The 25,799-nt window shown below is 39.8% G+C and overlaps 1 protein-coding gene across 7 annotated transcripts in view; it reads left to right on the plus strand.

Moving 5' to 3' along the window:
• TNIK (TRAF2 and NCK interacting kinase) overlaps positions 1-25,799 on the plus strand; it is a 433,418-nt gene that overhangs the window by 391,443 nt on the left and 16,176 nt on the right. For all 7 annotated transcript variants that reach the window (XM_037840750.1, XM_037840775.1, XM_037840728.1 and 4 more), the window contains 4 exons: positions 15,021-15,150; positions 20,091-20,255; positions 22,887-22,998; positions 24,227-24,397. In XM_037840750.1, coding sequence (XP_037696678.1) covers positions 15,021-15,150; positions 20,091-20,255; positions 22,887-22,998; positions 24,227-24,397 — 578 coding nt within the window. The remainder of the gene's footprint in view (positions 1-15,020; positions 15,151-20,090; positions 20,256-22,886; positions 22,999-24,226; positions 24,398-25,799) is intronic.

Below are 25,799 nucleotides of genomic sequence, written 5' to 3' on the forward strand. Positions count from 1 at the left end.
TAATGCAGTGGGAGAAAGGAGGGACCTGATCAAATTTTGGGGGAAAAGAGCCATATTGAGGGGAGGGATGAAGACCCAGTGGAAGATACCAGCAAGAAGCCCTCTTCCAGGATTTAAAAAAGGTCTTCAGTCCCAGAAAGATGAACTGTGGGCTACTCTTTGCCTTTTAAAAAAGAAATTTGTAGCAAGGTTATTGATACTTGCAGAAATTTATGGGAATCAGAAATCATTACTTTATTTCAGACAACGTGGTAACACAAGAAAATCAGATAAGTATCATGTTCATCTTAATAAATGCCATTTGTTAACCTGAATTGGAGACCCAGATTAAAGGCACTGCTTATCTGAATTTATCAACTGCATAATCAGTGGAAGGTAATCCAGCAAATCTATGATATAATTCATTGCTACTGTCTAGAGTAAATAATTCATTCTCTTTCAAAGCTAAGTATTTCTGTTTATTATTTGTTTCTTCCCCTCATCACCCACTGTGCAAATAAGGATCTGCACAAAAAAACAAATGACCTTACCAAGGGAAATTTATCAGGGTAAAATTCTCTATAGTATATACATAGTTTTACATATGACCCCAAATGCTAATCATTATGTACATATGTTGATGTATAAGTTTATGAATACAGAGAGAGACGGAGAGGGAAAGAAAGCAATATTAGTAGATTGTGCATACTGCTATTTATTTATTCAATCATAAGTGATCTCTAATACTGCAACAGGGGAATCTTTGACCTCCGTTCCCCTCCCACCCCCCAAATTAAAATCTGGTCAGGTAAAACACACACATACAGCCAGCATGCAGATAATAAAGTAATATGATTACGTGCCCAAAATAAGAAACGCTGAAGGAAAAATAAAAGATGAATATGTGAAGAACAGTTGGGGAAGTCTTCATCAAAGATGCTCCTTGTATTTGGTCATGGCATATGACATTTAGAAAGCTGCTGTACATGCTGTGCAAAACCTTTCAAGCTATTCCTGCATCACTCTCTAACCCGAGAGAGAGCCAAGTGGTAGTTAGAGTTTCTTTGGATAGTCATCTGGTAACTTCCCTTGAAATGGCCCTGAAATTAAACTGGTAAAGAAGATGAACCTTGTGTTATATGATGTGCAAGATATTACCTTGTGTTACCAAGGATGTTACCTTCTTCACTTTTTCTAGAGATGTGTGTTCCACAAGTAGATCTAATCACTACTGTGCCAGTTTGGATGTATTATGTCCCCCAAAACTCCATGTTCTTTGATGCGGTCTTGTGGGGGCAGATGTATTAGTGTTGATTAAGTAAGTTGGAACCTTCTGATCGAGTGTTTCCATGGAGATGTGACTCACCAAACTGTGAGTGACACCTGTGATTAGGGTGTGACCTGTTGATTGAATGTTTCCGTGGAAATGTAGCCCTGCCCATTCAGGGTGGGTCTTGATTAGTTCACTGGAGTCATATAAAAAGAGCTCACAAACAGAGGGACCTTAGGGTAACTGAGAGTGACATTTTGGAGCTGCAACCAAAAGAGACATTTTGAAGATGGCCATTGAAAGTAGACTTGTGCTAGTCCAGAGTTAGCCTGCAAGAAACTAAGAGAATACCCCCAGATGCCTAGAGAGAAACGTCCTGGAAGAAAACCATTTTGAAACACAACCTTGGAGCAAGCATAAGCCAGCCACGTGCCTTCTCAGCTAACAGAGGTTTTCCGGACGCCGCTAGCCATTCCTCTGTGAAGGTACCTGATTGTACCTTAGACACTTTATGGCCTTAAGACTGTAGCTGTGTAACCAAATAAACCCCCTTTATAAAAGGCAATACATTTCTGGTATTTTGCGTAACAGCAGCATTAGCAAACTAGAACAACTACCTTTTAAAATGTCATACCAATGTCTAAAATCAGTATTACACTGATTCCCTGAGAAAGGAACCAACTCAAAAAAAAAAAAAAAATTCAGCAGATAGAAACCAGCATGTTAACCAAGTGAACCTAGAAATAATCAAACACCCACAAATCCTAAGTGTTTTATAAGGAGGGTTGATTCTTCAGATATGACTGGTGTATTGAGTTGGCTGAGCTCACCAAATAATAAATTAAAAGCAACACGATACACTTAAATTCACACACAACCCTCCTTAAAGGAGCTATCTATTTTGAAACCTGAATACAACTAAGATTACTGTGACCAATACAATGGACATTTTTTGACAGTCAGTTATGTGCCAACCTTGTGTTAGACACTGGGGATTCAGAAATGAGTAAAGAAAGTTTTAGAAGAAAAACTGGATACTGCTGTTAAGTATAATGCCGTTGATAAATGCTGAGGCTAGGAGTGTAAACAAATTGACAAAGGAGCAGGGAGGAATTAATTTCTTAGCAGCCACATATCAAATGAATATAGTAGTGATGCCTTTACCTTATTTATGGTTTCATTCAATTGAAAGCACCATTTTGACAGTGGGGTCATTTTGGCACCATTTATGGTGTGGCAGTTAATACAAGGTACACAAAATGAGCAGCTATATACAGAAAAATTGGTTAAGTAACACAGTAGGCCAGTCCTACACAACACAGCCATGTTGTGTAGGAATTGCTCACCATTTTAGAAGAAAATTGACTAAGGAAGAAATACAGATTATTATCTTTTATTCAATCTATAAGGAATAATACTAATAGAAATAATACAAAATAAAACTTAAAATAGCCAAAATTGCTCACCAGAAAAGTTTGTCGTAACTGAAGCAGTTCTGGCTCATAAAATCAAAAGTATAAAAATTAACCCAGGAAAAAAAATAGTATCAGTAAAAATATTCAGCAAAAAAATAAAACTTCATAGTGACTGACATTATGCATTGTAAAACTTACTATTGACTAAAAATTGCAGGTGGCTCAAATCTTAATGATATTCAGAGCTTTAAAATTGATGTAGGAAAAATTGGTTTTGTTAGACGTAGTGACTACAGAAGCCTCTGAAAGATGATATGGACAAAGAAAATTGATTGAGGCTCAAATCTTTGCAATTAAATTTATATGGAAAAGAATTGGAACCAGTGCTGACAATTTTAGTACCATAATAATGAAACTGCAAAAATTAGGAAACAGTTTAACTGAGATATGTGTTAAATTAATCAAGGAATTGTCTTACAGATGTTAACTCTAGAAAATGCTTTTTTTTTTTTTCAATGAAAACCCATCTATTTTGGTTTGCTAAAGCTGCCAGAATGCAATATACCAGAATGGGTTAAATTTTAACAATGGGATCTATTACGTTACAAGTTACAGTTCTAAGGCCATGAAAATGTCCAAATTAAGGCATCAATAAGAGGATGGATACCGTCTCTGAAAAAAGGCTGCTGGCATCTGGAGCTGTCAGATAGCATGGCACACGGTGTCTGCTTGTTCTTTGCTCCCGGGTTTTGTAGCTTTCAGCTTCTGATTCCAGTGGCTTTCTCTGAGAGTCTGTGGGTTCTCTCTCAGCATCTCCGGGGCATTTCTTTCTCTCTAAACTTTCTCCAAATGTCTTTGCCTTTTGTCCTCTTATAAAAGACTCCTGTAAAGGATTAGGACCCAACCCACCTTGAATGGCCTGGGCCACATCTCAATTGAAACAACCTTCTCAAAAGTCCCATCCACAATACATCTCCCATGTGGGTGGATTAAAAGAACATAGTATTTTCAAACCAGCACACCATCCATAATGGCAAAATTCTGATTTAAAAGATATTTGGATAGAATAAAAAAATCATCAAGTTAAAAAATAATAAGTGGAGCCAGAATATCCTACCCTTTAAACTCCCATGAGAATCGAATGGTGAGGGAGAACTTGATTATACAGTACGCCAGCCTGGCAATGGCACCAGGTCAGTCTCGCCCCTGACAGTGCCAAAAAATCCCTGAATGATATAGAAGAAAAACTGTTCCCTTTCTATAAGGCTTTGATTCTTGAAAAATACTTCCTTTATTGATTTATTTGATTTACACTTTCTTGTCCCAAACAAAAATTTAATGCCACTTAAGAAAAAAAGGTACAAGATAAAATAAAATTTGAAATAAATGAGTAAAGAAGTCACAGTTTTGAGAACTATTCTGATTTATTGAGCTATCAATATGCCAGGAATTTATTGCAGCAATTTCTTTTTCTGTGTCTTTGGATTACCATTAATAGCTCCTTTCTGGGAATGAAATATTGAAAATGCTTCTTTGGAATTTCTTCCAAAACACATCAGTTCTATCCCATATTTATATCCACTCAAGCCACTGCTCAGTTTAATAATTTCAAAGACAGTATCTTGCTATACAATTTTCTTGTTTGGACTCATCCACTCACCTTTTCACCTCTCCATTTTGGATGAAAATCCTTGCATCATTTTTTCTCTGCCCCAGAGATGTCATAAATATTACATGTTTCTTGCTTCTTAGGTTGAATATGTAATCAAAACTTTGATAAGATCCAAGAGGCCAGAAATATTTTTTATATAAATAAGAAACAATTAAAATGAAAGAACAAAATGGCAAAGGGTGCAATTAATACACCAAACAACAGAAACAAGCCTGATTACTTTCTTATTTAAAAGAAAAAACACATAGACTTAAATGGGAGTTCCTGCTAAAGTAAGATAATGGCAAGTACAGTAGTGAAAATTGGAATCTCTCTCCTGATGCCACATTATATACCAAGCCTCCACCCTTGGGTGAGCTACATCACCTGTCTTGTTCTCAGGTTCCCTGCATTCCTAAGTCAGAGCAGTTCTGCCTCATGCAGAAGAAGCACTTCACAGATTTCTGATAGCCAAGATGAAGTGCATCATGAGAAGTCTCTTACCACTTTTTGAGCCCTGACTATGCTTTGTGCCACCAAACACACAGAAAACAGACGGTCTGTGCTCTCAGGGAATGCAAGATCCTCTTATCTTCTCCCATTATACCTTAAACACAGAGCAAGGAACAAACTGGAAATAAAAATACCACAGTGTGGTGTGATTACAGAGGTTTACAAAACTACCAAAAACTGCAATTTAAAAGTCTAGTTGGTGGATACTCCAATAAACGAAAATCCGTTAATTGGTATTTCTTCTTTATCAATCATGGAAGTATTATCTAATGATTATTTTTTGCACTCCTACTTTGTGCCGAGCTCTATGCTGCACAGGGGTGTACAGTGACAAAGAGACAAAGACCCAGCTCTCACGAGCAGAGGTTCTAATGAGGCAGAGGGCGAAAGTAAAAGAGAAGCAAAAAGATAAAGAATTACAAATTGCAATGAGGGAAAGAATGAAGAAAAAGAAGAGGGACTGGTGGGATAATACATAGGTAGGTGATCAAAGGTGGCTTCTCAGGGAAAGTATCACTTAAGGTAAAACCAGAGGAATGAAAGGGAACCAGCCAAGAGCCAGGGTGGGAGACAGCGTAGGCAGAGGGAACAGCAAGTGCAAAATTTTAGGTTGTATATATGTTACTAGACAAAAATTGGAACAAAAACAAAAAAAAAACACCACAGAACTGTACAACACAGTGAGCCCTATTATAAATGCTACATTATAGTTAATAGTACAATTATTAAAATGTATTTCCTTTTTTAAAATGTTTTTTTATTAGATAAGTTGTGGGTTTAAAAATCAATCATGGGGGGCGGGGCAAGATGGCAGACTGGTGAGCTGTATGTTTTAGTTACTCCTCCAGGAAAGTAGGTAAAAAGCCAGGAACTGCGTGGACTGGACACCACAGAGCAATCTGTCTTTGGGCATACTTCATACAACACTCATGAAAACGTGGAACTGCTGAGATCAGCGAAATCTGTAAGTTTTTGCGGCCAGGGGACCCGCGCCCCTCCCTGCCAGGCTCAGTCCCGGGGGAGGAGGGGCTGTCAGCTCCGGGAAGGAGAAGGGAGAATTGCAGTGGCTGCTCTTATCGGAAACTCATTCTACTGATTCAAACTCCAACCATAGATAGACTGAGACCAGACACCAGAGACTCTGAGAGCAGCCAGCCCAGCAGAGAGGAGACAGACATAGAAAAAAAACAACACGAAAAACTCCAAAATAAAAGCAGAGGATTTTTCGAGTTCTGGTGAACACAGAAAGGGGAAGGGCGGAGATCAGGCCTTGAGGCGCATATGCAAATCCCGAAGCAAAGCTGATCTCTCTCCCCTGTGCACCTTTCCTTAATGGCCCTGGTTGCTTTGTCTATTAGCATTTCAATAACCCATTAGATCTCTGAGGAGGGCCGTTTTTTTTTTTTTTTTTTTTTTTTTAAATCCTTTTTGCTTTTTCTAAAACAATTACTCTAAGAAGCTCAATACAGAAAGCTTCAAAGAATTGAAATTTGGGCACGTCAAGTCAAGAGCAGAACTAAGAGAGCTCTGAGACAAAAGGCAATATTCCAGTGGCTGAGAAAATTCACTAAACAACACAACTTCCCAAGAAAAGGGGGGTGTCCGCTCACAGCCACCATCCTGGTGGACAGGAAACACTCCTGCCCATTGCCAGCCCCATAGCCCAGAGCTACCCCAGACAACCCAGTGTGACGGAAGTGCTTCAAATAACAGGCACACACCACAAAACTGGGCGTGGACACTAGCCTTCCCTGCAACCTCAGCTGAATGTCCCAGAGCTGGGAAGGGGGAGCAGTGTGAATTAACAGAGCCCCATTCAGCCATCATTTGAGCAGACTGGGAGCCTCCCAACACAGCCCAGCAGCCCAGAACTGCCCTGGGGGGACGGCACTCACCTGTGACATAGCACAGTCATCCCTCAACAGAGGACCCGGGGTGCACAGCCTGGAAGAGGGGCCCACTTGCAAGTCTCAGGAGCCATACGCCAATACCAAAGACTTGTGGGTCAGTGGCAGAGACAAACTGTGGCAGGACTGAACTGAAGGATTAGACTATTGCAGCAGCTTTAAAACTCTAGGATCATCAGGGAGATTTGATTGTTAGGGCCACCCCCCCTCCCCGACTGCCCAGAAACACGCCCCACATACAGGGCAGGCAACACCAACTACACACGCAAGCTTGGTACACCAATTGGGCCCCACAAGACTCACTCCCCCACTCACCAAAAAGGCTAAGCAGGGGAGATCTGGCTTGTGGAGAACAGGTGGCTCGTGGACGCCACCTGCTGGTTAGTTAGAGAAAGTGTACTCCACGAAGCTGTAGATCTGATAAATTAGAGATAAGGACTTCAACTGGTCTACAAACCCTAAAAGAACCCTATCAAGTTCAGCAAATGCCACGAGGCCAAAAACAACAGAAAATTATAAAGCATATGAAAAAACCAGACGATATGGATAACCCAAGCCCAAGCACCCAAATCAAAAGACCAGAAGAGACACACCATCTAGAGCAGCTACTCAAAGAATTAAAGATGAACAATGAGACCATAGTACGGGATATGAAGGAAATCAAGAAGACCCTAGAAGAGCATAAAGAAGACATTGCAAGACTAAATAAAAAAATGGATGATCTTATGGAAATTAAAGAAACTGTTGACCAAATTAAAAAGATTCTGGACACTCATAGTACAAGACTAGAGGAAGTTGAACAACGAATCAGTGACCTGGAAGATGACAGAATGGAAAATGAAAGCATAAAAGAAAGAATGGGGAAAAAAATTGAAAAACTCGAAATGGACCTCAGGGATATGATAGATAATATGAAACGTCCGAATATAAGACTCATTGGTGTCCCAGAAGGGGAAGAAAAGGGTAAAGGTCTAGGAAGAGTATTCAAAGAAATTGTTGGGGAAAACTTCCCAAATCTTCTAAACAACATAAATACACAAATCATAAATGCCCAGCGAACTCCAAATAGAATAAATCCAAAAAAACCCACTCCGAGACATATACTGATCACACTGTCAAACACAGAAGAGAAGGAGCAAGTTCTGAAAGCAGCAAGAGAAAAGCAATTCACCACATACAAAGGAAACAGCATAAGACTAAGTAGTGACTACTCAGCAGCCACCATGGAGGCAAGAAGGCAGTGGCACGATATATTTAAAATTCTGAGTGAGAGGAATTTCCAGCCAAGAATACTTTATCCAGCAAAGCTCTCCTTCAAATTTGAGGGAGAGCTTAAATTTTTCACAGACAAACAAATGCTGAGAGAATTTGCTAACAAGAGACCTGCCCTACTGGAGATACTAAAGGGAGCCCTACAGACAGAGAAACAAAGACAGGACAGAGAGACCTGGAGAAAGGTTCAGTACTAAAGAGATTCGGTATGGGTACAATAAAGGATATTAATAGAGAGAGGGAAAAATATGGCAAACATAATCCAAAGGATAAGATGGCCGATTCAAGAAATGCCTTCACGGTTTTAACGTTGAATGTAAATGGATTAAACTCCCCAATTAAAAGATATAGATTCGCAGAATGGATCAAAAAAAATGAACCATCAATATGTTGCATACAAGAGACTCATCTTAGACACAGGGACACAAAGAAACTGAAAGTGAAAGGATGGAAAAAAATATTTCATGCAAGCTACAGCCAAAAGAAAGCAGGTGTAGCAATATTAATCTCAGATAAAATAGACTTCAAATGCAGGGATGTTTTGAGAGACAAAGAAGGCCACTACATACTAATAAAAGGGGCAATTCAGCAAGAAGAAATAACAATCGTAAATGTCTATGCACCCAATCAAGGTGCCACAAAATACATGAGAGAAACATTGGCAAAACTAAAGGAAGCAATTGATGTTTCCACAATAATTGTGGGAGACTTCAACACATCACTTTCTCCTATAGATAGATCAACCAGACAGAAGACCAATAAGGAAATTGAAAACCTAAACAATATGATAAATGAATTAGATTTAACAGACATCTACAGGACATTACATCCCAAATCACCAGGATACACATACTTTTCTAGTGCTCACGGAACTTTCTCCAGAATAGATCATATGCTGGGACATAAAACAAGCCTCAATAAATTTAAAAAGATTGAAATTATTCAAAGCACATTCTCTGACCACAATGGAATACAATTAGAAGTCAATAACCATCAGAGACTTAGAAAATTCACAAATACCTGGAGGTTAAACAACACACTCCTAAACAATCAGTGGGTTAAAGAAGAAATAGCAAGAGAAATTGCTAAATATATAGAGACGAATGAAAATGAGAACACAACATACCAAAACCTATGGGATGCAGCAAAAGCAGTGCTAAGGGGGAAATTTATAGCACTAAACGCATATATTAAAAAGGAAGAAAGAGCCAAAATCAAAGAACTAATGGATCAACTGAAGAAGCTAGAAAATGAACAGCAAACCAATCCTAAACCAAGTACAAGAAAAGAAATAACAAGGATTAAAGCAGAAATAAATGACATAGAGAACAAAAAAACAATAGAAAGGATAAATATCACCAAAAGTTGGTTCTTTGAGAAGATCAACAAGATTGACAAGCCCCTAGCTAGACTGACAAAATCAAAAAGAGAGAAAACCCATATAAACAAAATAATGAATGAAAAAGGTTAACATAACTGCAGATCCTGAAGAAATTAAAAAAATTATAAGAGGATATTATGAACAACTGTATGGCAACAAACTGGATAATGTAGAAGAAATGGACAATTTCCTGGAAACATATGAACAACCTAGACTGACCAGAGAAGAAATAGAAGACCTCAACCAACCCATCACAAGCAAAGAGATCCAATCAGTCATCAAAAATCTTCCCACAAATAAATGCCCAGGGCCAGATGGCTTCACAGGGGAATTCTACCAAACTTTCCAGAAAGAACTGACACCAATCTTACTCAAACTCTTTCAAAACATTGAAAAAAATGGAACACTACCTAACTCATTTTATGAAGCTAACATCAATCTAATACCAAAACCAGGCAAAGATGCTACAAAAAAGGAAAACTACTGGCCAATCTCCCTAATGAATATAGATGCAAAAATCCTCAACAAAATACTTGCAAATCGAATCCAAAGACACATTAAAAAAATCATACACCATGACCAAGTGGGGTTCATTCCAGGCATGCAAGGATGGTTCAACATAAGAAAAACAATCAATGTATTACAACACATTAAAAACTCGAAAGGGAAAAATCAATTGATCATCTCAATAGATGCTGAAAAAGCATTTGACAAAATCCAACATCCCTTTTTGATAAAAACACTTCAAAAGGTAGGAATTGAAGGAAACTTCCTCAACATGATAAAGAGCATATATGAAAAACCCACAGCCAGCATAGTACTCAATGGTGAGAGACTGAAAGCCTTCCCTCTAAGATCAGGAACAAGACAAGGATGCCCGCTGTCACCACTGCTATTCAACATTGTGCTGGAAGTGCTAGCCAGGGCAATCCGGCAAGACAAAGAAATAAAAGGCATCCAAATTGGAAAAGAAGAAGTAAAACTGTCATTGTTTGCAGATGATATGATCTTATATCTAGAAAACCCTGAGAAATCGACGATACACCTACTAGAGCTAATAAACAAATTTAGCAAAGTAGCGGGATACAAGATTAATGCACATAAGTCAGTAATGTTTCTATATGCTAGAAATGAACAAACTGAAGAGACACTCAAGAAAAAGATACCATTTTCAATAGCAACTAAAAAAATCAAGTACCTAGGAATAAACTTAACCAAAGATGTCAAAGACCTATACAAAGAAAACTACATAACTCTACTAAAAGAAATAGAAGGGGACCTTAAAAGATGGAAAAATATTCCATGTTCATGGATAGGAAGGCTAAATGTCATTAAGATGTCAATTCTACCCAAACTCATCTACAGATTCAATGCAATCCCAATCAAAATTCCAACAACCTACTTTGCAGACTTGGAAAAGCTAGTTATCAAATTTATTTGGAAAGGGAAGATGCCTCGAATTGCTAAAGACACTCTAAAAAAGAAAAACGAAGTGGGAGGACTTACACTCCCTGACTTTGAAGCTTATTATAAAGCCACAGTTGCCAAAACAGCATGGTACTGGCACAAAGATAGACATATAGATCAATGGAATCGAATTGAGAATTCAGAGATAGACCCTCAGATCTATGGCCGACTGATCTTTGATAAGGCCCCCAAAGTCACCGAACTGAGCCATAATGGTCTTTTCAACAAATGGGGCTGGGAGAGTTGGATATCCATATCCAAAAGAATGAAAGAGGACCCCTACCTCACTCCCTACACAAAAATTAACTCAAAATGGACCAAAGATCTCAATATAAAAGAAAGTACCATAAAACTCCTAGAAGATAATGTAGGAAAACATCTTCAAGACCTTGTATTAGGAGGCCACTTCCTAGACTTTACACCCAAAGCACAAGCAACAAAAGAGAAAATAGATAAATGGGAACTCCTCAAGCTTAGAAGTTTCTGCACCTCAAAGGAATTTCTCAAAAAGGTAAAGAGGCAGCCAACTCAATGGGAAAAAATTTTTGGAAACCATGTATCTGACAAAAGACTGATATCTTGCATATACAAAGAAATCCTACAACTCAATGACAATAGTACAGACAGCCCAATTATAAAATGGGCAAAAGATATGAAAAGACAGTTCTCTGAAGAGGAAATACAAATGGCCAAGAAACACATGAAAAAATGTTCAGCTTCACTAGCTATTAGAGAGATGCAAATTAAGACCACAATGAGATACCATCTAACACCGGTTAGAATGGCTGCCATTAAACAAACAGGAAACTACAAATGCTGGAGGGGATGTGGAGAAATTGGAACTCTTATTCATTGTTGGTGGGACTGTATAATGGTTCAGCCACTCTGGAAGTCAGTCTGGCAGTTCCTTAGAAAACTAGATATAGAGCTACCATTCGATCCAGCGATTGCACTTCTCGGTATATACCCGGAAGATCGGAAAGCAGTGACACGAACAGATATCTGCACGCCAATGTTCATAGCAGCATTATTCACAATTGCCAAGAGATGGAAACAACCCAAATGTCCTTCAACAGATGAGTGGATAAATAAAATGTGGTATATACACACGATGGAATACTACGCGGCAGTAAGAAGGAACGATCTGGTGAAACATATGACAACATGGATGAACCTTGAAGACATAATGCTGAGCGAAATAAGCCAGGCACAAAAAGAGAAATATTATATGATACCACTAATGTGAACTTTGAAAAATGTAAAACAAATGGTTTATAATGTAGAATGTAGGGGAACTAGCAGTAGAGAGCAATTAAGGAAGGGGGAACAATAATCCAAGAAGAACAGATAAGCTATTTAACGTTCTGGGGATGCCCAGAAATGACTATGGTCTGTTAATTTCTGATGGATGTAGTAGGAACAAGTTCACTGAAATGTTGCTATATTATGTAACTTTCTTGGGGTAAAGTAGGAACATGTTGGAAGTTAAGCAGTTATCTTAGGTTAGTTGTCTTTTTCTTACTCCCTTGTTATGGTCTCTTTGAAATGTTCTTTTATTGTATGTTTGTTTTCTTTTTAACTTTTTTTTTCATACAGTTGATTTAAAAAAGAAGGGAAAGTTAAAAAAAAAAAAAAAAAAGAAAAAAGACAAACAAGGAAAAAAAAAAAAAAAAAAGATGTAGTGCCCCCTTGAGGAGCCTGTGGAGAATGCAGGGGTATTTGCCTACCCCACCTTCATGGTTGCTAACATGACCACAGACATAGGGGACTGGTGGTTTGATGGGTTGAGCCCTCTACCATAAGTTTTACCCTTGGGAAGATGGTTGCTGCAAAGGAGAGGCTAGGCCTCCCTGTATTTGTGCCTAAGAGTCTCCTCCTGAATGCCTCTTTGTTGCTCAGATGTGGCCCTCTCTCTCTGGCTAAGCCAACTTGAAAGGTGAAATCACTGCCCTCCCCCCTACGTGGGATCAGACACCCAGGGAAGTGAATCTCCCTGGCAACGTGGAATATGACTCCCGGGGAGGAATGTAGACCCGGCATCGTGGGATGGAGAACATCTTCTTGACCAAAAGGGGGATGTGAAAGGAAATGAAATAAGCTTCAGTGGCAGAGAGATTCCAAAACGAGCCGAGAGATCACTCTGGTGGGCACTCTTACGCACACTTTAGACAACCTTTTTTAGGTTCTAAAGAATTGGGGTAGCTGGTGGTGGATACCTGAAACTATTAAACTACAACCCAGAACCCATGAATCTCGAAGACAGTTGTATAAAAATGTAGCTTATGAGGGGTGACAGTGGGATTGGGAATGCCATAAGGACCAAACTCCACTTTGTCTAGTTTATGGATGGATGTGTAGAAAAGTAGGGGAAGCAAACAAACAGACAAAGGTACCCAGTGTTCTTTTTTACTTCAATTGCTCTTTTTCACTCTAATTATTATTCTTGTTATTTTTGTGTGTGTGCTAATGAAGGTGTCAGGGATTGATTTAGGTGATGAATGTACAACTATGTAATGGTACTGTAAACAATCGAAAGTACAATTTGTTTTGTATGACTGCATGGTATGTGAATATATCTCAATAAAATGATGATAAAAAAAAAAATCAATCATGCATAAAATACAGGATTCCCATACACCACCCCACCACCAACCACTTGTATTGGTGTGGAAACTGTTACAATTGATAATAGCACTTTCTTCTATTTTTTTAACAGTAGTTACATTTGTTACAATTTGTTACAATTGATGCAAGATTGTTTTTTAACAGTAGTTATATTTGTTACAATTTGTTACAATTGATGCAAGGTTATTAAAGTAGTACTATTAACTATTGTTATAGTTTATGTAGGAGTATTTTCCCCCATATTCCCAACCTATTATTTATTTATTTATTTTCATGCATGTCTTTATTTTTTTACTCATCTACCCATACACTGGATTAAAGGGGGTATCAGGCCCAAGGTTTTTACAGTCACACATTCACAAGATAAAAGCTATATAGTTATATAATCATTATCAAAGATCAAGGCTACTGGTTTGCAAGTCATCATTATCAGTTATTTCCTCTGGCTATTCTAATACACTAGAAATTAAAAAGAAATATCTATATAATGAGTCAGTAACTCATAATCATTTGTTAATTCCTAACTTTTCCTTTACAACTCCTGCCTCTCATTTGATCATTCTCAATCTTCAGGGATATCTAGGCAATGACTATTCTAACTTCTTCATGCTGAAAAGGGGTGTTGGCACAGAGGAATGAAACTGGTTGAAGTTCTTGGAGAGACTGGTGCCTCTGAGTTTCAGGGATTATTAGGCATAGGAACAATCTGGAGGCTTCAAGTTTCTTCTTTTGTCTTCAGAAGCCATCCCCATTGTTTGGGTTTATTGGTTCTTCCGTTTTTTGCAGAAAATCCTGTTTGGGTTTAATGCCTGTTGATCAAATTACCATATTAACACCCCAATTCACTCTCTTAATTTTCCTTCTTCGTGCATTAACAATGGGAGGAACAGGTCCTAACAAAAATTTAAATTCACGGGAATCATGAATGCCAGACTATACTTCATTTTACTTGTATTAATCCTGGAACATCTGTCTCTCATTCTTCCTCCCAAGTTCCTTCTTCCTGAAGACCAGTTGCCAGCAATCTTGGACTCCTCTGTCACATGGCAACACACATGGCAGCATCTGCTTGTCTCTCCCTTCTCTTCCAGGTTACCTGGCTTTCAGCTTCTTGCTTCCATGGCTTTCTCCTAAAATGTATTTTCATGAATTGTAACAAATGTATCACATTAATGCAAGATCACAGTTTTAATAATGGGGTAGTATATGGGAACTCTGTATTTTATGCATGTGTTTTCTGTAAATCTGCAACTTCTCTAATTAAAAAAAATAAAAATAAAAAGCAAATCAGGGTATCTGGTGGTCAAAGATAGGACCCAAGTTCCCACATTATGCAGAGCCTGGTAGCCCCTGACACCAACTAGAGTTTCTTCCACGGAGAGCAGGAAGCCAGCTCACTATGGTGGAGAACAGGCTGAGTGGGGATGCTGCAGAAGTGGGAAACCAGTCAAGGCATCAGTACCTATTAAAAGTTACTGTGGGCAGGAAACAGGTAGTCCCTAAATGAGCATTTTCATAATATTGTTCCTTCTCATCTTAGCCCAACAGGAGCTCCAGGGAGCAATGAGCAGTACAGTGTGGGAATGGTTGGGACACACGGGCTGGAGACCTCTCACACAGACACTTTCAGCAGCAGTATTTCCAGAGAAGGAACCTTGATGATAAGAGAGGTAAGTTGGTATAAAAAACTTTGTAAAGGAAGTGCATATTTTCATGTTTTTTGTATTTAGGGTTGTCACAGAGAACACTTACAGAGTGTATTTTAAGCATGGGAATGGGGTGGAGGGGAAACCTGTGCTTCTAAAAGGCTGAATGATTTTAATTGTCCACCACCTTTTTTCCTGTATCCTTCTAAGCTTTTGCAGTGTGACTTAATTACATTATTCCAAATTCTTCACAAGTTATTCAAATCAGAATATAGAATTTGAGCCTGAGGATATAAAACTGGCAAACCCAGATGTTTCCTACAACAGGAAAACAGCAATAAATGGTCTCTCTGAATAGCATCAGTGGCCTTGTTCTGCCTCCTTCCCCTGTGGTTTTATCCTTGGTGGATTTTTATATAGAAAATGCCCAGTAGTTCGAAGAAATGGTGATATCATCTTATCTAGTTAAATTAACATTAAAAAGACCATTAAACTATTTTGGTGGGAAAAAAAAACAAAACAAAGAAATATATAGATCCACTTAAAAGTGTACCTTAGCACTTTGTATGATTTTGCTTTTTTAATTCCAGGAACATCATTTATTTTGAGACGGCTATATGTTTTTTTTCCCTCCCATTCCTGCAACATACAGTAGCTCCCCGCTGTGTCTGTACTAATCAGAAGTGCTTTGACAAACTAGAATCAGGCTTTTTCTTCTTTTTGACTTTATCTTCACCATGTAAGTTGGAAAACAGGGTTTTACTTGGAAGAATGTAATGGCTGGTAATATTGGGCTAAGTCTTGGTTACTCCCACATCCATTTTCTCATTTTAGAAATTTGATAAGTAATAGTATGTAACTTCTAGGATGGTTAGGAGAGTTCTATAAGTTAATACATGTAAGTGTTCAATACATGTTAACTATTTTATTTCTCTCTCTCCAAAAAGTTGAGTTCTCCTTTTTCTTGCTATCACTCCCCATCTTCCCTTTGAAACATAAACATAAATCATCTGCTATTCTCCATCCTCAGCCAGAAGAGAGTTGGGAAACCCTAATATCAGGCTTTGCTCTCCAGAAAGGCAGAGGGCATCTCACTTTTGTAAGTAAGAAAGGAACTATAGTTTTAAGATGAATATGGCCTTTGAAGTAATTGGCAGTAGGACTATATCTGGAAGACCAGTTCACAAAGCAACTGGCTAGAATTTCATTTTATAGCCTTGCTGAATCTTCCAAATATACTTTAAGGAGTCCTTTCACATAGGCTTGAAATGAATAATGGACTTGGCTGCCAAAGTTGTCATTGTGTAGTGGTGATACATAAATCTCCCAATGTGGTGAGAATAATTTCAATGTGGTAAATGGATAATTTCAATGGAAGTGTGGCGGGCTTCTACCACTATAGCTTGCCACTTGAGAAAACATGAGGGAGAATGTTCTGGAGTAAATTACTTTCTGCCTCCAAATAAAAGGGCTCCAATTTCTAAAATGGTTAAAAATTACTGAGTCTTTTTGATGAAGTTAGTATCTGGCAGAGGATGTCCAGAGCCACGTTTTCAGTTCTGCCGCCAGCCACATCCGAATGGCTCCATATTATTTAAAGCATTCCAATATTCTAGGACCAATCACTTTGAAACCAATCACTTTGGAAATAGCATTCACCAGTGTTTTGTATGAATTTGATCTGTAGGGCCCAACAAAGTTTTTGTCCTCTGAGTTCTCAAACTCTTATCTTCCCCAAATGTAGGCTTTTAAAATAACAGTCTGTAAGCTGAAATTCATTAAAAGCACATGCATTCAAAAGATAAATGCAGGTTAAAGTATGCCCCTGACAAAATAATAAGAAAATAAACTAAAAAACCCATTATAATAGGATTTAGCTTATGGGGTGCTTTAGTTCAGTTGCCCAAGATGAACATCAAGGAGAATTCACTCAAATCCTCATTCTCCTGTGAGTGGACTAGATATTTCTATGGGAACATACTGGCTGTACTACCCATGATCTTGTCAGGTGCATAAATTCCCCCCGCAGAGCACACCTCTACCCTGTAGGTCTACCTTTTCCTGTCCTACCACCCCACAGGACCTTTCCTTACTCTAGTTTTGGAACACATCACCACCTATCCCCTACCACTTTGTCCATGGGGGCCCATCTGCTGGAAGAGCTAGTCTCCTTTCCCCACTGCCTGCCCACTCTTCTCCCTGCAGACCCCTGTGGGTCTCAGCCTCCTCATCCTCTTCTGAGGCTCCATGGGCTTCTGTCCATGACACGTTCCTCGCTGACCAGCTGGTCTCTGTCCAGCATCTGTCTACCCCACCCCAAACCAGAACACTGGCCTGTCTTCATGACAGCTGTTTTAGTTGCAGATAATAGGGGGAAAAAAAAACACTTAAAACAGCTCAAGCTTAAAAAAAAATTGGAGGAAGGTAGATATCAGAGTTAGGGAAGTAAAGATGCAGAGGTATTTCATGGAAGAAACCCAAAATTAGGCAGTGAGCTGGGGTTCCATGCCAGCCTGAAGCCAGCCATTATAAAGTGATGAGGAGCTCAGACAGGTTCTCTTGTGCATGTCTCTGGCTCTCTCTCTCCCCCTCTCCTATCCTCATCTCTGCTTTCCTCCACATTTCTCCTTTGTTCTCTCTCTCTGCAGACCAGCTTTCTCTCCCTATGCTTGCCCATGTTCTCCTCCATTCCTCCATGGCAAGTTCAGAAGCTTGGAAGAGTCTAACTTATATTTCTCAGTCCTGATATTTAATTCAATGGAATCGGATCCGACTTGGCTCAGGTGTCCAATCCTGGTCCTGTCAGCTGTGGCTGGGGAGTAGAGCCACTCTTACGAATAGCACACAGCCCAGGGCACCTGGGTCCAAACCCTAATTTCACCACTTACCAGCTGTGACTTGGGGCAAGTTAAATTCTTTGTACCGCAGTTTTTTCATCCGCAAAATGGGGATAATGGAAGCTGACCCATGGTGTTATTGTGAGGATCCAATGAGGCATGGTGTAACATGTTTAACACAGTACATGGTGTATGTTAGTGCCCAGCCCCACAGGAATGGTGAGGAGCATGGGGATTGTAGAGTATTGGGTGTTGTTAGCACGGTTCCAGAGGGCAGGACTGTGGTGGATATAAATGAAGGTGTTTCGTAAGAATGTGTTGGCTGAATGAACAAAAGGGTGATGACTCAGAGGTGGGCAGATTCTGAGGTCACTGTCTGGACTTTCCCTTCATTAGCCTCTTCACGTCTTTCTTTTATAACCAATGCATCTGCATCCGTTTTTGCCTTGAGTCAGAAAGCTGCTGATAAAAGAGAGTCAGACTGCAAAATTCTGAAGAGACAATGTTTGATTTATGCTACTAGGAAGTTGGGGGAGAATGTTAAAAAGCATTTCAGTATTAGAACAGAAGTTAAGAAGGAAGGAAAAGCTGCCTGTACACATAAAATCAGGGATAATAAGATAAATTAGGACTGAGCTTCCTAGATGTAATTTAGAAGATGAAATGTTCAACTCTGAGAATAGGCACTGGTACAGGCTGCAAATGAGCACTGTGACAAAGTGAACCCAGAAAATGCCCTTCTCCAGCAGTTTGTAGTCCGGCAGCATATTGCCAAGAAACAGAGAACACTAAGGCTTTCCAGTTATTTCTTAAGCTTTCTGGTAACGTCAATTACAGTTCCCTTCAGGAACGTGGGAGTCTGTTTTATCTAACAAGTGCCTCCTCTCACTTCCAGCCAGAGGCAGGTGCAGAGCTATAATTGCAAGGCCAGGGCAAGCTCCGGAAGGAAGAAGCCAGGCCGGTGCGGTGGCCAGAGAACAGCACAAATCCCTGCCTGTGCCAGCCTCTATGAAGGCGGGGACTGTGCCTGCCTTGTTCCCGACTAATTCCTCCATGTTCAGCACAATGCTTCACACTCAGTGATGCTGAGTGAATGAATGAAAGAAAAGGCAGAGAGGGGACTCTTTTCTTAATCACATCTGCTCTAAGAAGCCTCAATGAGCCCATGGCTTAAATAATAAATTAGCAAGTGCAGTACTGGCCAGGGCTACGTTGTGGGCACTGGCTTTTGAGGACTGGAGTTGACCTTCGATCCTGTCTTGCTTCTCTGGGATTTCTGTGAGGAAGATTTACTCTCCAGGGAAATGGTTTCCAAACATGTTAGGTCACATAACACTGTCAGTAACAAAGTTAGAACATGCCCATAATACAGTATACTTATTTATTTACAAGACATACATTTGTCCTCCTGTACTAACATATTTTACGTATAAAGTACCTTTAAAGGCTGTTAAAGAAGGATCCTCTAGCAGTATTTCAAATGCTTTGCTTCATAATGACTTCATTTTGTTACTGGCTACTATCACAAGGCACAATATCTGTTTATTGAGGGTTTCAATATTTGTGATAGTGGATGTAAATTATATTTATAAATGATAATTTATTATATATATATATATTTATTTAAAATAATCTTCTTGATATTTCAGTGTTTTTTGGTAACTCCTGTCAGACCTGATTAATCATTGTTTTCACCTCATGACTGACAAGGGGCTGGGATGGTATCATCTCTGCCATTTTCTTGGAGTACAGCATGATTTTAAGACACCTATCCATTTTATGAGCTTATTTCATTGCAGCCTGGTAATATGATCTGCAGAGGGTTTCAAAAGTGTGGGTCCCACCCTCAGCCCCTCCCCGTGTGGCTTCCATCTCCCCCCAGGGGACCCCACTCCACATAGGACCCCTGACTGCTCCTCACGCCGGAACATAAGGCTCAGAGTCAACATATAATCTACTTTTAGTGAAGCTTAACTTTCTTACTTAGGTAAAATAGAAATGGGTCTGTTCCCTCCTCACTCCCGGGTGGGTCTGTTTGGAGACCGCGGAGCCTGTACAGTGTGAGGGGTGACTGCTCCATGACTTTTGCCCTCCCCCTTTGATGTCCCCAATGTTGTGCCCCCTCAGACCTCTGGAGACAAGAAGCGATCAGGCCACAGTGACAGCAATGGCTTCGCTGGCCACATCAACCTTCCGGACCTGGTGCAGCAGAGCCACTCCCCGGCTGGGACCCCGACCGAGGGCCTGGGGCGCGTCTCCACCCACTCTCAGGAGATGGACTCCGGCACTGAAGTAGGTGCTGGGCAGTGGGCGCCACGGTCCTTCCTCCTTCCGGGGCTCTGAAACCCTGCTCGCTTCAAGGAGGCTTTGCCAAGCTCCCCGAAACGCGTTTGGTTGTTTTCTACGACAGTTATCCTCATTATTCGCAGATGCCGTATTTGTGAATTTGCCTACTTGCTGACATGCATTTGTAACCCCGAAATCAATACCCACAGCACTTCCGGGTTCATTCACGGACATGCGCAGTGTAGCGAAAAATTTGAGCGGACCAACGCGTGCATTTTCTGCCTTGTTTTGACTCACACTGTAAACGAGTACGCTTCTTGCAGCATATTCAGTTCCACATATTTGCATTTTTCTCTTTTTTGGTGACTGTGCTGTTTAAAATGACCCTGAAGCATAGTGTTGAAGTATACTGTGCAGTGTTCCTAAGTGTAAGAAGGTTGTGATGAGCCTTGCAAAAAAAAGAAAAAACTACGTGCATTAGATAAAGCCCATTCAGGTATGAATTATAGTGCTGTTGCCCCTGAGTTCAATGCTAGTTGAACCAACAATATATGTTAAGTAAGGTGTCTTTAAACAGAAACACATAGAAAACAAGGTTATGTATTCATAGGTTGAGGAAAATATTGTTCCCAGAGGCACATAGGAACCTAACCCTGTATTTCCCATAGGAGTAATGGCTCAGTATTTGCTAATTGAGAATTTGTGGCAACTCTATAGAACTACCTGAATAACAAGAATTGACTGTATATAGCTACTTGTGCAAATGGAGAAAATCATAGAATCATAACAATAAAAGATTCTCAGCATCCAGACCAATCCTTATTTTACAGATGAGAATACTGAGGCTCAGAGAGGTTAAGTGACCTGCCCAGGGCACACAGCTGGCTTGTGACAGAGCTAGGATCAGAGGTGGAACCTCCTAAAACTCCCAGGCCAGTGATAAAAACGTAAACCTATAGAGATTTCAGGGCCAACATTTGAGGTTCATGTTTACATTAACTTAGTCAAACTAAGTTTGACTTAAAATAAGGTAGAAATAATTTGCTTATGAAAAATAAAAATCAACAGAGATGTTCTTAAACTCCAAATTTGCAAGAAAGGGAGAATTGGGATATTATCTTTCCTGTATGGTAAGAGTCCTGGGGAAAGCCTGAGTAAAAAAACAGTCTGCTAGTCAATGCTCTAGTGCTCTAACCAAGGTCAGTTGGGTGGATTCTCAGTGCTTGATCATTTCTCACAGATAGTCCTAAGGATCACAGATAAGGCTCTAAATGTGTTTATGAAGAATGTGCACTATTGTTGACTTTGCCCATACACTAAGTTTTTATGATGCATGAAGTCTTATTACACCCTTTGGATTCTAACGTTATAGCACAGATGAGCTTTGCTGGCCCTGAGGAAGGGAACCCAGAGGCAAATTGGAAGGTGCAGTGACCTTTTAAAGCTTCGTGCAGTGTGAGCAGACTTTTTCTGCATGAGCACCTCCATTTGTACCAGGGAGGACCTCATGCCATTGGACCCTGGTTCAAATTCTGCTGCTGTCCATTATTAACTCAGAGGCCTTTAGCAAATCACTTGGCTTATGGACCCCCACCCCAAGAGGGAATGTTGGTACCTGCCCCACTTCTCTCACAGATTTTTTCTAAAGATCAAAGGCAGGTGCTCTGTTTGGGTTGGGAATCCTATCCTGTACCATCACATATTTGAGTCGGATGAAATGGTTTTGATTTCATAGGGTGGAGGAAAAATCTTGACTCAACTCAGTTTGGATATGTGTGGTTTTCTCCTTATGTGGGTACGGGTCTTGGGATGTTGGTTTTGCTTTTAAATAAAACTAAAAATCTTTAAAGATACTGATCCAAAAGAAAGAGGTGCTTATTATATTGAATGCAGGTGTTGTGATGTTAAAAGGACCTGAGAGATAGAAGGAAGGGAGATGACAGACAAAATGGGGGAATGGCTATTGTAGTAAAAAATCAAATTGGAATATCATGACACGATGCATTCACATTTGAGTTTCCTATACCCTCTTCTGGTTCTGACTTTTTGTCTTCTTAGTTCTATCCAAGCTCCTGAGATTCTTTTTTAAGTTGACCCTCAGAATACATTGCTCTCAAACCTAATATCGTCATGAAGTCCCCAAATAAGGCCTGTAAATATAAGTATCCTTTAAAGGGAATTATCATAGAAAGGAAGAATCTTCAACCCCTGCAGGGAATCATCTCTGAACTAAATGGTACTGTGTAGACATGTGTACTTAGTTTATGCCAATATGTCAGCTTTTCTTAAGACCATTTGGTCAACATTGGATTGTTATTACTTCAAGGGAGAGTTAAGCTCTGTCACCACAGTAATCTTACAAATATTAAAGTGCCACATATGGTCCAAAATGTAATTTTCTCATGCACTTCCTGCAGTTGGATAATTAACGAATCGCCTGCCGATGCACAATGGCCAGGGAGGCAACCCATACCAAGAGAAGCTGGAGAGAGAGCCATGCCTTTGATGAGGGGGTTAGAGTGCAAACAGCTGTATAGATTGAAGCATCTGTAATCGTTTTAAAGCCCAAGAAAGGTAGTATAGCATTTTTTGTTCCTGCAGTATTTATTTACCTTAATCTTTTTGTTTATCAATTAGTATGGCATGGGGAGCAGCACCAAAGCCTCCTTCACCCCCTTTGTGGACCCCAGAGTTTACCAGACATCTCCCACCGACGAAGATGAAGAGGATGAAGAATCATCAGCCACAGGTAAGCTAGAAGGCCCCAGGATCTTAGGAACATCTTGATTTCCCATTCTGGTTTCCTTTTGTGGCCTGAAGAGAAAATTAATCATCAGTTCAGTAGTTAAGCTATTTAATACATAGGCCCTGTATTACTGGGAAGATTTTCAATTATTATGTTTTTTGATTCCTAAACCACATTTCTTTCTTTCCATTTTCTCCCCCATCTCTCCTATTTTGCTTCTGGTAGGAACCCGGAAGTATTCAGATACCTTAGGAAAAGCTATTCACTGAGATCTCTGAATTTATCGCATATTTCTCGAAAGCAATTTCTGGGTACAGTGCTGTGCATGCAGTGGGCACTCAATAAGTCTGTGTTGAGTTGGGTTGAGTTCTAGGTGTGTGCTTCCCACCACATAGGTCTGGCTGATATAGAGAAATGTCTTGCATTCCAAACTTTCACTAAGCATCAAAGTCCAGTTTTGGCCATTTTGTCAATTGGTAACATAGAATCTCAGAAAGCAAATCTGCAAATATTACAGGAGGTGGGGATGGTATATTTAATTTTGTGAGATTAACATCAACGCTATAAACCATCCAAGTAGTGTCTGTAAGCCTATGCTACTAATGGATAAAATTCTGCTTCTATGTATAACTTATAATTTATTCAACTAAGAAATATAAAATATGTATAGTTTCAGAGTTTCTTCGCCTTTATTATAGTACACACTAAATAAGAAGAAAGCACAGTGTTTTGAACCCCCTCTGCATATCTCCATTGGTTATCTTTTTGTTTGTTTGTTTTTTTGCTTTTATAAAGGGGGTTTATTTGGTTAAAAATTTACAGTCCTAAGGCCATAAAAGTGTCCAAACTAAAGCATCAACAGAGGATACCTTCACTGAAGAAAGGCTGATGGCATCTGGAACACCTTTGTCAGCTGGGAAGGCATGTGGCTGGCGTCTGCTGATCCTTTGCTCCCAGGCTGCATTTCAAAATGGCTTTCTCCAAAATGTCTCTGGGTCTCTCTTAGCGTCTCCAGGGCAAACTCTGTGCTTCATCACTTAGCTTAGCATCTCCAAATGTCCTTCTGTCCACATCTCCAGACATCTCTAAATGTCAGCCAGCATTTCGGTCTGTGTGGGCTCTTTTTAAAAGACTCCAGTAAACTAATCAAGACCCACCCTGAATGGGCAGGGCCACATCCATTGGTTATCTTTTAAGACATCACTGACTTCTCTCCTTCTTTTCCTCAAAGCTCTGTTTACTAGCGAACTTCTTAGACAAGAACAGGCCAAACTCAATGAAGCAAGAAAGATTTCAGTGGTAAACGTAAATCCTACCAACATTCGGCCTCATAGCGACACACCAGAAATCAGAAAATATAAGAAACGATTCAACTCAGAAATACTTTGTGCAGCTCTGTGGGGTAAGTTGGTGCTTTTTAGTACTCATTAATGAATTGACCCTCCAAGAGTAAAAGCCTGTGGATCGTACCATCAGGAGAGCTCTAGCTGAATCATGTGTTAGACCCTAGATTTGGAACTCTCTTGGCCCCAGTTTTATATGTAGAAAGAGATAATGCCCTAAAATCCAGGATGACAGTGATGGGCTAAAGCCAAGACAGAACTTGCTACCACTTTCTACACTCCCACCATGTGCCCAGTACTGTGTGATGTACCCCAGGCTCTGCCTGTGATCTGCACAATACCCTGCAAAGGGAACTATAGCTTTATTTTAATCTCACGGCTGAAAAACCAGCACAGCATACTTAAGTGAACTGCTGAAGGCCTTATAGCTAGTGGTAGCAAGATAAAACTTGAAAATGACAACAAATGATGAGCCTTACATTTTAGTTCAGAACCTCAATCTACTATTCTTGTGGAAAAAGTCTGCCAGTTTTAGCTGACCCCAGACTCAGTACAGATTTCATGAGATTCTATCAAAGTCCTGATTGGTGTTGCTAGAAACATCACATATAGATCAAGAAAAGCCATGGCACTTCTGTACCCGTCTAAAATACCACGCTTGGTTTGAACCACCACAATTTTAGAAGGGCAAAGCATTGGAAAGGTTAGTGGGGAAGAATGAGAAGCCTGAAACTGTTTCATGTGGGGTGTGATAGAGGAGACTAATTCCTCTGGAGAACTGGCAGAAGGAGGAGAACAAGATAGCCTTCTTTGAATATTTAAAGGATTTATATGTTGGAAAAGGACAGATATATGCATGTGGCTCTGAAGATAGGAGTACAATTAAGAGAAGTTAGAGTGTTGCATGTTCATTAATACAGTCCATTGTACAGCGAACCTCTCAGTATGTGTGTGTATGTGTGTGTTTGTATGTGTGTGCGTATGTGTTTTTAATTTCCCTAGGGATAAATTTTAAGATTGTAGTCATCCAGACAGGACCACTTACCTGCCTGGGCTTTTGTAATAAGAAATACTGCATGGGAGGCAGGCTGAACTAGATTTAGAGACAGTCAATATTTCTATGACTCTCGGGGTATTAACAGGTTTGCTTTACTTGGTTTATTGTTTCTCTAATAGAATATAACCTTGAGGGTATGGGATGTAAGCCAGTTAAGTTTTTGCTATGAGGTGGAGGAACTTTTTTTTTCCAGTGGGATATAGATATGGGGAACTCTGTTGTATGTTGAAGATGGGTAGGCTAGAAGTCACTGCACGAACCTTGGGGAAGGAAAGGTGTGGGATTTATAGGGAGAGCAAGAAAGAGGTGGTTGTGACTGAGAAGGGAACAATGGCAAATGCGGCTAGCTTCACAGCTGTGCCTAAAGCTCCTCTTGAGAAGGACTCTCCATACTAGGCGGTAAA

Source organism: Choloepus didactylus, chromosome 1 (genome assembly GCF_015220235.1).
Source record: "Choloepus didactylus isolate mChoDid1 chromosome 1, mChoDid1.pri, whole genome shotgun sequence".
Taxonomy (NCBI): domain Eukaryota; kingdom Metazoa; phylum Chordata; class Mammalia; order Pilosa; family Megalonychidae; genus Choloepus; species Choloepus didactylus.